The sequence below is a fragment of the Sardina pilchardus genome, chromosome 17, assembly GCF_963854185.1.
Source record: "Sardina pilchardus chromosome 17, fSarPil1.1, whole genome shotgun sequence".
In the NCBI taxonomy this organism is placed as follows: Eukaryota; Metazoa; Chordata; class Actinopteri; order Clupeiformes; family Clupeidae; genus Sardina; species Sardina pilchardus.
Genome location: NC_085010.1, coordinates 25,418,865 through 25,430,731, shown reverse-complemented (window position 1 = coordinate 25,430,731; position 11,867 = coordinate 25,418,865). Strand labels below are relative to the sequence as shown.

The window sequence follows — 11,867 nt, the reverse complement described above, 5'->3', positions numbered from 1 at the left end:
CGGCTCGAGAAACTTCGGCACCGTTCCTGGTACCTGCGAGCGTCCGTCTCGTACCAGTGGTCGGAGCAGATAGCCACGGCCAGCATTCCGAGGGCGCACAGAGAGAGGGAAAGACCGGCGTAGAGCAGCAACTTCCCGGCAGCCATTCTAGCGTCCTCTCAGAGCCGCATCAGCACTTCGACAGCGTGGACAGCTCCTCGGCGGGCACCCGCATCCAAAAAGCTCAGCTTACATCACCTCTCAGGCACAACACTGAAACCATCCTAAGTGCCGAAAAAACGTGCGAATCGAATTGAGCCAGGCTTTCAGACATACATTTTCTTTTGACACAGCGGTTGAGTTGCTGTTTAGGCTACTGTATCGCGTAGCCTAATCGAACAGTCCTGTGAACAGCAAAAGAAAAATATGCTTATCTCTGTCCCTTCTCAACGTCCATCCGTTCTGGAGCCGTCCTTCTGAATGAAACAACACAAGAGCATTCACTGCCTAAGAGGCTGTTGGAAAACTAGAAGCCTTTTTAGCGTCGGACCTTTCAGAAAGAGAGAGAGAATGAGAGAGAGAGAAAAACATCAAACCAATGGACTACGTTTCAATCCATCCTAATCTGTCCGAAACATGTAGCCTGACAAATATTATCATAAAACACAGGCGTCATGAAGGGAATGCTGCTTTGACGAAATCGCTGTCAAAACAGTGCCCTTGCTTGACAGCGGTTGCTCTCTGATTCTGTCCAAATAAACAGGTCATGTTTTGTTGTCGGTATAAGCCCACCCCACCCCTTTTTTTCTTCCCCAAGACAGTCCAGAGGTCTGCTCGCTCTCCATGCAGTATCAGTTTGATAGGGTCTCACACTAAACATTCGTATGCCAGAACATACCTGCGTAATTCAAACGTCCCTATACGATGCAAGTTTATATCGCACAGCCTAATATGAAATGACTCCGGCCACATGTAATTTCCCCGTGCAATCAAAATACTCCGGGGTGTCATGTCAGCTGCACGCACTGGCTAACTGAACTGAATCATTTGCCCCAGTGTCTTTATAAAGGATATAATCACCATGTCCGGCTATCTCATGGTCGTGTCTGGACAATTCGTTCACAGTAGCCTATCAATTTGGATCCAGATGCTTTGACGGCAAATTGTTCGAACTGCCCAAGGCCCACATACTAGCCTACTGAGAAACAAATAAGAGTACTGTATGCATACGCTACTCACCGTTCCGAAGCAGAGGATTTTCTATGGCTGTTTTTTTTTTCTTAAAAAAAAAAAGCCACGGTAACAATTCTGTTTGTCGTTCCTTTACTGAGGGACAGACCGATTCATTTAGCGTTTAATATGCGAGACTTACTTGCATTCACATTAGATTACAGGTTCTATTTATCAACTGCATATTCTGCATAACCAACGATATCTAACGATGGTCTTGTAGCTCCTTCTCAAAATAAAGCCATGGTTAGTAGCATATTACACCTGGAAAAGCATACTTCAGAGGTCCCTTTCGTTTCGAGGCGATACAGCGGTGATGTCATGCTGTCAACGTGAGATTCATGGTTTATTAAAGCACCTTCTTAAAGCAACAGTGCAGCACGGCGCTTTCAAGCAGAGGGTGACGTGTTCTGTCTCAGTGTCTTCTACTTTTCTCTTTCTCACAACACACACACACACACACACACACACACACACACACACACACACACACACACACACACACACACACACACACACACACACACACACACACGTTGAGAAAGTGAGAAAGATCAAGCTTCGCCGCAGCTGCAGCATACATTCTATCTGGTTTCACCCATTGAAAACTATTTTTGATTTTTTTTTTTTAAATCTAATATTGTTTGTATTGCTAACAATACAAAGATTCATTGATAATAGAGCCAAAATGGCATCATTAACAATCTTTCATAATAGCTTACAGACCTGTCTAAACATTATAACTTCAAGTCTACATTATTTATAATAACATTTCTCATGTTATTGAGCAAATGTAAGACAGGATGTGAACATCATTTCCCATTAGATAATCATTGAAAGAGAATGGAATATCCAGGACTATCCATTAGCTTTGAGTTGCCCCCTCTTATATGGTTTGGGGAGGTACCTGCCCTACCCCTCACAAAACGCTGGTCCTCTAATGCTTTGTAGTCGTAACCCAATAAGAGTAACAGACATTTCTGTGCTGTTGAAGAGCTATTTTATAGCTAATTCAGAGATTCTTTCTTATTCAACTTGGCAATCTGCAGATCTTCACCCTATCCTTACTATACTAGCAGAGCAAAATGTTCCACAAGATTTAGGGGTGTCAGTTGTGCATGTTCAGTTTTTTTTTAAGACAATTGTAATTTTTTGTGGCTAATGGTTTACATGAGGTTGAGTCATACTATTTTTTATTCAAAATGTTGCATAATATTATGGCATTTTGCTATTATTGGTGAAGGCTGCAACTAAGCCTGTTGGGGTTTCTGCTTCTCTGCACTTTATTGCTTACTTTCATTTGGTTGTATTCTAAATTACCTAAACCAGGTGTATGCTCGATTGAGGTTGAACTAGATAACTGGAGCTTTGGCATGCGAGGTGAAAATTTGAATATACATTTCAAACAGAAAAACAGCTCATTTTGAACCCTAAAAGGACAAGTGGCAGTGTGGAATTCCAATATATGCTGAAGTGGAGAAGAATGGAAAAAATTAATCAACGTCGAGCTGAAGTATCAACCACAGTTCCACTATTCCCTGCAGGTGAGTGGGTTGTCATTTTAATCATCTAGCGGGTCTAACATAATAAACTGCACTACATAGCTGTTGGTCACTATATTCTAGACAAGAATTCACTTTGCATGTGTTCTTGTAGAACTTTTAACCCAATAGTTGTATAATTGTATGCTTTATTTGTGCAAATAAAGACAAAAACCAGTGATCCCACATGACATACAATTGTATTACCTTTGCAAAGAGAGAGAACGAAACAACACATAATGGCTCACACCAGACTCTGGTGAGTTGTGCCCGAGTGCTTCCTTTCATGTGTTTACAAGCAGAGTCTCTGGCTGTACTTGCCACATATTTTCACATGGCTTACACACTTTTTTGCATATACTTTCACGATTGACTGCACTACTTAGGGCCGTGCAACAGAACTTCTAAACAGACCATAACGTCAGAACAGGATATCATACAGAACATAAGGTTCATGCTCAAGTTGAAGTAAAAAAAAAAAGCAGTTCCAACTTTCATTCCCATGATCCCATGACATAAGAGCTGATAAGTGAAAACGGTCAGTGGGTTCATGAGGACACCCAACTTCCTGTTTTACCAAGAGCTTGGTTTCACATCATTATGAAAATGAGCCATGCAGTAACTCATGTCTCAAAGTTGATCACTCACAACATTTGGATTAACAAAAAAACATTGTGACAGATGCATGCGTATAACATAACACTCAGGGCAATTTAAAACCTGGAAAGGGAGTAATTTAAATGCCTTTTTAAATCATAACATGGATTATATTGAGTTAATCCCTTGTGAAAAGAAAAAATATTGATCATTTTTCTAAATGGGTGGACATTTTTCCAACAGCTAAGGCAGATGCTACTGCAGTGGTAAAGGCCATGTATCAAAGGATAATTCCTAAGTGAGGTTTTCCTGAAAAATGTTCAATGATACTGATACACATTTTGTTAACCAAATTGTTAAAGATGTGTGTAAGGATTTTGTAATAAGGGTATCAGAAAAGATCCGAACACCGAGGAGCTCCCAAAAATGTTTTTTTAAAAAAAGTAACGTTTCGAGCTTTTGCAGCCCTTCCTCAGACTAGGATTTTGTAATAACACATACATTACATTGTAGCTATCAACCCCAGTCTGCTGGATGACGGACAAATGCAACTGAGTAAATTACAGCAGCCACAGACACAGGTATTACTTGGATAAGAATTGCACAGGTAAGGGCCGTTCAACAGAACTTTTAAACAGAACATAACTTTTAAACAAAATAGCAAACAGAGCATAAGGTTCATGCTCAAGTTAAAACAGCAGTTCCAACTTTCATTTCCATTATCATATTTTGCAACACGTATAAGAGCTTTTTCAGATTATCAATATATAAGAATACATGTTTCAATACAATGTTTCTCCAACACCAATATAGGAGGCAGTCTTTGGCTTTAAATTAAAACTGCCATAAAGATCTAGAAAATAGGCATATACGCCGATACAGACTGTGCATTGTTCTCTCCAAACAAGCATTGTCCCCTCCAAACCAATCAACATTAATATTTCCATAGCACATCAGAAACATGCATATTCTCTGCTAAAGTTGGGTTGTGTGTGTGTGTGTGTGTGTGTGTGTGTGTGTGTGTGTCAGAGAGTAAGAGAAAAGAACCTGAGCTCTCAAGACAAGAGACAGAATTTGCCTATTAAAGTGACTGAAGAACATTTGACCTTTTTTTATTCCTCTCAGATGCGCCCACTATACACGTCTCTAGAAGTGATGAGAGCGTACATCATCTCTCGCTCTCCTGCGGCCACCTACACACATGGAATCCCCATAATTGTCCTATTTATGGGACAGAGAAAAGAATAATTGGGCTTCAAATGCTACAGAGTGCATGGATGGGATGTTCTGAACAAATGACTTCCACATCTATTCCCTTCCCCAGGAAATTACTTGTGAGCCGTATCATAAAATTGGCACACGATTCTTGTGATATCTCCTTCGAAAGAAAAGGTAGGGAGAATGTTACAACCATCTCTTTCCCCCACCCTCATTCAATTAAGTCTTCTTTCTGTTCTGGAGTTGATAGCCTGCTTTCCCCTTACCGCTTGGGAGTTCTTCTCCGTGCAGAATTTTGACAACGCTCGGGTAATTTTCTTTCAGACAGAGTGAGTGACAGCCTGACAGCTGAATTTTAATTACAGTTTCAAAGCCTGACTTGGCTTGCAACATTTTTTTCCCCAGCACCCTACAATGTAATCTCAAAACACAGTTTGGACACCATAGCAATTTGTTTTACTCTATTTGAGGAAGTGTTATCTTGTTTCATCCCTTCCCCCCTCCCTCGGTCCCTGGAAAAGTGTTAATGGATACATTCTTTTTGAGGAGAGGAGGAACGTGATCGTAATAGAGATTGCCTTGTGACTTGTCGCTTTCTAAGCCCTCTTCTATGGGCATAGCTTATGGGCACTGTGGCAAAACAAGCCTGCACATCACAGGCAAATGACTCACACACATATAATCAAATATCTATTATGATGCCATTTTTAGCGGTTTGACTTGCTGGGTGGACACTAGCTGAAATACATTGAGTCTTGTGAGTGAATTTAGATGTCTTGTTACTACAACATGCACATAAAGATGAACACCTAGGCTACAGCCTAAACACCCACAACGATATAACACCTAGGTCTAACATTAGTCCATTAAAGTTGTACAGCTGTATCAGTCCTTTTGCAAGGCAGCTGTTGTTTCAGTGACTGGATTGCAGTGGTGGACAGTAACGAAGTACATGTAATTCGTTACAATACTTAAGTAGCATATTGATGTATCTGTACTTTACTTTAGTATTTATATTTGGTGAGACTTTGTACTTTGACTTCACTACATTTTTAAGTGAAAACTCGTACTTTTACTCCGTTACGTTTATGAAAACCCTCTCGTTCCATTTTCGCAAAACGAATCACGTGTCCAAACTGCGTCCTGCACGCACTTCAGTGCGGCCCACCGAGCATGCATTAGTTTAGATCTGGCCCGCCACGCACTTAGGCTATCATTGGCTTTTCGCTATTTTTTTTTTTCCCAGCAACGACGTTGTGGTTAACATTCCTGCAAACTAACACTCTTCTTAGAGAACGTGTACATTTACAATGTCAATATCAATGTTACATAGAGATGAAAGCCTACTCTTTGAAATCTCTATTGCAGCAAATCTAATGTGCATGTTTGTTACTCATAACGTTACTCATAACGTAATAGGGAACGTGTGAGCGTGCATGAAAGGGAGAGAGTGCATTGATAACTGATATCTCCGCTTTATAAAGGGCAGCCACTGAGTGGAGCCGGCAAGAGTCTTAAAGTGACAGTGTACCATTTATAAATGAATCAAACAGCATCATAGTTCTTAACAAATGTATTTTCTACAACAAAATTACTTTGTCATTATTATCATAATGGGGGGGGGGGGGGGGGGGGGGGGGCTAAGGACACCAATTCTCTTTGTGATTGAATAATGTATCGTAAATCAATAAATGTTCTTAATAAATGCTAGGGGGAAGGAAGTATTTGACCCCCTATGTAACCCTATGGGAATTTAACATAGGGGCAGGCAGATTTTTATTTTTAAAGGACAGCTATTTCATGGATCCAGGATAAATGCATCCTGATAAAGTTCCCTTGGCCGTTGGAATTAAAATAGCCCCACGTCATCATACCCTTCACCACAGCTAGAGATTGCCATGGTGCTTTTTCCAGTAGGCCTATTAGCCTGTTTGATTTGCATTGAGCTCAATGAGCATTAAACAGGCTAATAGGCCTACTGGAAAAAGCACCATGGCAATCTGTTTGTTTGCAGTTTGATTTTTACTCATTTTTTGAATTAAGGCAATTCAGATCAATTGACAAATGATGATTTTATATTTCTCTTTTTAGGCAACTTTAGCATGGTATCAAATACATGTTCTCCCCACTGTAGATAGCTTCTAAGCAAATAGACAAATGTAAGAAACTATTTGAAGAGTGGCATTAGTATTTCACCTTATATAAGCTGATTTAGCAGGAGCTTTGATGTGAAAAGGATAAATTATAATTATTAAGCCATTAGAACCATAATTCATTGAAGTACTTTTACTTGTAATACTTAAGTACATGTGAAGGCAAATACTTTTATACTTCTACTTAAGTGAAAATTCAAAGTGGGTACTTTCACTTTTACTCAAGTAATATTTGACACAAGGTATCTATACTTTCACTTAAGTACATAATCAATGTACTTCGTCCACCACTGCTGGATTGCCATTAACACTGTGTGGCACGCCACGAATAGCCAATGTGGCAAGCCTGCATCAATGGATAGGACGCCACTGCTTTGGCCTGTGACGTTTTAGCTTTGAGAAACATAGTTGCCTTTTTAGCTTTACATTTCTGTGGATTTGTCTCCATCGTCTGGTGTAGACCAGTATTTCAGTTTGCCTAAATAGATGACGTTATCTCACCTAGTCTAATAGTATTCAAAACGAATTGTTTAACTGGTCAAAAAACGTATTGTTGTGGCCTGCAGTTGTCTCCGTCTCTCATTTTTTTAAGCCTTACTTTTTACCCATGCACATAGGCCTAACTTATGCTGTTGACTCAGTTTCATGGATTAGGTTACGCAGTAGGCTATCCTACACAAGCTACACAACTTTGTGTTACCCATGACGTTCTGTAACAATCTTTCACCCAATACGTTCATGGAAAGTAAGAGTTTCTCGAAGACCCAGTGTTGCATAGTTGGCCAGAGAAAAAGACTCGGACTGGCTGGCTCTGCCATAGACCTAAAAGAAACTGGCTGGCTCTGCTCTCTGACAGATGACCATATGAGTACGACTACAACACATTTCCCCACCACACTTCCTTTGGTATTACCTGGACTTCCTATGCCTTAGGAGCTTATTTAAGCTACTGAATTCAAAACTGTGTCACATAATTTATTAAGTTGTAACTGCATTCAATCGCTATTAATAAACGAACAGATCGTGTCGGTGGAAAATAGACACCATAGTAAGCGGAACCTAAATCGGCTCGTTTCGTAACTGTCCGGAGTGTTAAAAGAGTACTCTGTCATTCAAGGGTGAGAAGAAGAAGTTTGATAGCTAAATTCAATTTCATTTCCCATCACTTATCGGCAACCTTTCGGTGAACTGTTGTCGGGCCTCTTATTTACACATTATGAAGTATTGTTCGTGATATCTGTTGCATGGTATTCATCCCTGGATCAGCGAGCTGTTAATGTTTGAATAAGGTCAGTAGCCCACTGTAACGTTAGCTAACGTTGTAATGTTGCTCTGCATGCCATTTTGTTTAACATGCCTTGCTTGGTTCTTGTAAACGTAGTAATTTTGATGTTTTGTAAACATCCAAGTACACTGTATATTTATAATAAAATCATTAGATAGCCATGTGAAATTAATCTGATCCATTTGACATTCAGTAACGTTGAGTCTTTGGTAACGTCAACATGTGTTGGAACGTGACGATGGAAATTAGGTATTAACAGTGACCAGTGTTATTGCAAATATGTCTTGACGTTAATATTGGGAAGAACGTAATGTTCGTATGTATGTATGGCTGAATACATGTATTTGAATATGTAAACCTCTGTTACCTGTTATCTACAGTGATGGCTGGGCTTTCCAATTATGCTGTGCGTATGGCGCGTCTCAGCGCGCGGATATTTGGGGACGTTGTGCGTCCCACTGATTCCAAGTCCATGAAGGTAGTGGAGCTGTTCAAGGAACCGCCTATGGCCCAGAAAAAAGAGACGTACGACTGGTATCCTCAACACAGAATCTACTATGCCATGACCCAGAAGCTGAGATACATGGGATTGTTCAGGTAAGGCAGTCACAATCAATGTATCTACCACTTGTATGATTGCTAGAACATAACAAATTGATTGAATTTGTTTTGTTCCCTCAGAGATGAGCATGAGGACTTCAAAGAAGAGATGCGGCGGCTCAGGAAGCTACGAGGAAAAGGGAAACCTAAAAAGGGAGAAGGCAAAAGAGCCACAAAGAAGAAATAACATGCATCTCCATTACTTCTTGGACACTCTTCCTTGTACATAACTGAACAATGGCTGAGATTATGCTCTATGGAATGCAAAAGTTATCCACCCACAAACAACTAGGCTGGACCTTTTACTGCGGACAAATGCATTTTATTCACTGTGTCAACAATCTTAAATGTGATAATACCTTTATCCACAAGAGGATTCCACCTATTAGAAGTCTGTTATTGATTTTCAAAGTGTGATATTTCATTTGAACATAGAGATTGTGATCTCTCACTGTACTATCTCCACAGTATCTTACAGGTGTTGTAAATGACTGATGTTCATAAAAGAACTATGTATATTTTGTTCTCCCTGTTTTTTTTTACTATCAAAAAGATAACTTTGCTCTGTGGATACATGTTTTTCATAATTGTACTTTCATTGTTACTTACAGAGTAAAGTGAGCTGGGTGAGCTCAGCTGTGAGTTTAGTAAAAAAAACTGGCATAACAGAGATGGTAGAAAAAGTGGAGGAGGCCGCACACTCTTTTCCCGATGCCAGTCTGAAACCTGTGAAACATCCTGCGACTAGTACCTCAGAAAAAAAAAACCACAGGTGTGCGTTAGTTTTCATACAAATATAACAGAGATGGTAACCACCCAAGGAATGGTCTTTTTTATATTCTCTAGGTGTTTTCAGTAATTTTCATGTCATGTTTCGTTGCTCACGGAGAAATGGAGAACATTTTATCCAAATATGATGTATTGTTTTTATGTATCAGACTTTAGCAATACAGTGAACCTGTAATCACAATTTAGTTACAATTTCAACATCATTAGTCACATAGTCCTTTAAAATGTAAATTACAAGGGGTAATTGTGGGATTCAGAGAGGTACAGTGCATGTAATTAATGATTTGCCCGTTTTCGCCGGATCTAAAAGGCTTTTGAGAATGTGATATGCACATTTTAAATTACTTGAAGATTCATTTCTGTTATTCCAATGCTATTACCCTTTTGTCATACCCCATGATTTCTGTACTTAAATACACCATGGAGCTGCGTTCTCATCAAAACATTCCACGAGGACCCTGCCTCCTCCAGCTGGGAGGGAACCTTTGAGACCAAAACTTTTAAGGAGCTTCGCTTATTGGGTAACATTGTTTTTCATGCTTTAACATATTATACACAGTTGACGTTAATCCATGGTGAGATTCATAATATTGTAGTGTTGAGGCCATTTACCCCCTGTTGGACTGTCCTCAGTGTTACCCCTGTTTTCTCTGGGTTTTATAGATTTGGATTTAGCATTTGATAAACCCCATGATCACAAGTTGCCTGTCTGTGTTTTGGACCTGACGGGATGTTAACAATGAATATTAATATTGACCATTCATAATCAGCACAGTGCCCTTTTGAGACTGTAATCTTACAAATGTTTTGACATTTAACAAATGACATTTGGTTACATTTATTGTTCTGAACTACTACTACTTGGTACTGTTCAAAGGCAGGAAACATGTTGAATACACATACAGTATGTGGTCAGCAGCAATGTCTCAAGTCACTTCTCAGAGGTAAGACCCATCTCTATAATGGACAAGACCCGTAGGTGATGTGGGTCGGATTTTGTCCCAGAGTAAATTGCCACCTGGGAAATTTGGCCAGATCTGATTCTGACCTAGCCTGGCTATCACCAGACCAAGCTCAATCTTTTGAGATTGAATATTAGCCTGGGGAGTGCTGTATTTCTACTGCACAAGAGGCGTGATCAATGGGCATAGTTCAAGTGACTCTGTACACTTGCAGAGTCCTTTAACCAATCAGACCAATGATCCGTGTGCGCCAGGTGGATAAGCCAGTTTTTGACTGGTACCCACAAATTTGTAACGAAAGCAGGAGAGATAAATGTACAGGTTTCAAGCCTGAACTGCAGGGCATAATCCGGCTGATCGGTATGGGTTTACACAGTCCAGTCCTGGCCCATTGCATTCACTAACTCACTCACACATTCATAAGGCACCTGATGAATGAACACAATGACAAATACGTGTTGATGGCATTGATGGCAATGAATGCATTTTGTGTGTCTGTTGCATCTAAGCCCATTGAACAATTTATTCTGAAGTTGCCTCCACTGTGTTATTGTTTTATGGCATGTAGACTACGCCCTCATCCAGCTCCACTCCACTTCCTCTTACAGTAGTAGGTGCTGAAGTGCACGGATCATTCTTGAACCCTGCCAGAACAGTAGCTAACTCCTGCACTATCCCTACAAGACGTTTCAAGACTGCAGACAGGATCTTCGCCAAATGTTTGCTTTGCTTGCAAACTTCATGAAGGCTCAAACTCAAACTGGCAACAACTACAACTACAAAACCTGGTGCAGAACACTGAATGGTTTTGGAATATGGAGAATGTGTTCTAAACAGGTAGTATGATTCAGTACACTGGACTTGGTTAAAGGCCTAGCGCAAGAAATATACCTAGGGGATGATTGGTCCATAATCTGATTTACAGAAGAGAAGTTGCAGCAATGTTTTAAACAAGTCATGAAGCAAAGAGCCAATAATTAAGTGTCCACTGTCCAGGAGCCAAGTCAAGAAGCCTATAGCACATTTCATTCAACGTGCTTTACAAAAACAAAAACAATTAAACAGCAAAACAAAGCATAGAAGGGCAATACTTCAAAGAATAGTTTTTTTAAAAGTAAAGAAAGAACAAAAAGAAAGCATAAAATGCATTAAGATAACATAAAATCAGTTAATCCAGTTATTTTTTTTATTTAGTGCTAGCTGCCATACAGAACATTAGGAGAACCACCTGGACACCTTCAGTATTCTAGACTGTCCTTTCTGGTACAATATGACTACTGCTGTGCTGGACTACCAGTTTTGACATCATACATTAAGGTAGCCTACAGGCACCCTAATAAGTTTAATATCCAGTTCTTGAATGTTCATTGGTGAGATCACCCTGTGGAAATCTACAAGCAATATTAAAGTGTCAGACAGTGTTGTTTCTGACACCAGGCAATGTCCAGACTCCTGTCATCTCCATCAATGCCAACTAACAACGTCAAAGAATGATAATGAATGTAGGCCAACT

At 39.9% G+C, this 11,867-nt stretch overlaps 2 protein-coding genes across 3 annotated transcripts in view; one reads left to right on the top strand and one right to left on the bottom strand.

Annotated features, from left to right (window-relative positions):
* The window catches only part of tmem178bb (transmembrane protein 178Bb), a 98,963-nt gene extending 97,698 nt beyond the window's left edge, over positions 1–1,265 (bottom strand). The window contains exons 1-2 of one of the 2 annotated variants that reach the window (XM_062517652.1): positions 1,219–1,265; positions 1–529 (exon numbers count right to left, since the gene is read on the bottom strand). The exon at positions 1–529 is cut by the window's left edge and continues 236 nt beyond it. In XM_062517652.1, coding sequence (XP_062373636.1) covers positions 1–146 — 146 coding nt within the window. In that variant the 5' untranslated portion in view covers positions 147–529; positions 1,219–1,265. Of the gene's footprint in view, positions 656–1,218 lie in introns of those variants that run through there. The other variant, XM_062517651.1, reaches the window with a different exon arrangement.
* Positions 1,266–7,818: 6,553 nt separating this feature from the next.
* mrps33 (mitochondrial ribosomal protein S33) lies at positions 7,819–9,121 on the top strand. The gene is made up of 3 exons (XM_062518061.1): positions 7,819–8,007; positions 8,384–8,600; positions 8,685–9,121. Exons 2-3 carry the CDS (start codon positions 8,386–8,388, stop codon positions 8,788–8,790), a joined length of 321 nt encoding a protein of 106 aa, XP_062374045.1. The 5' UTR covers positions 7,819–8,007; positions 8,384–8,385; the 3' UTR covers positions 8,791–9,121.
* Positions 9,122–11,867: the final 2,746 nt, after the last annotated feature.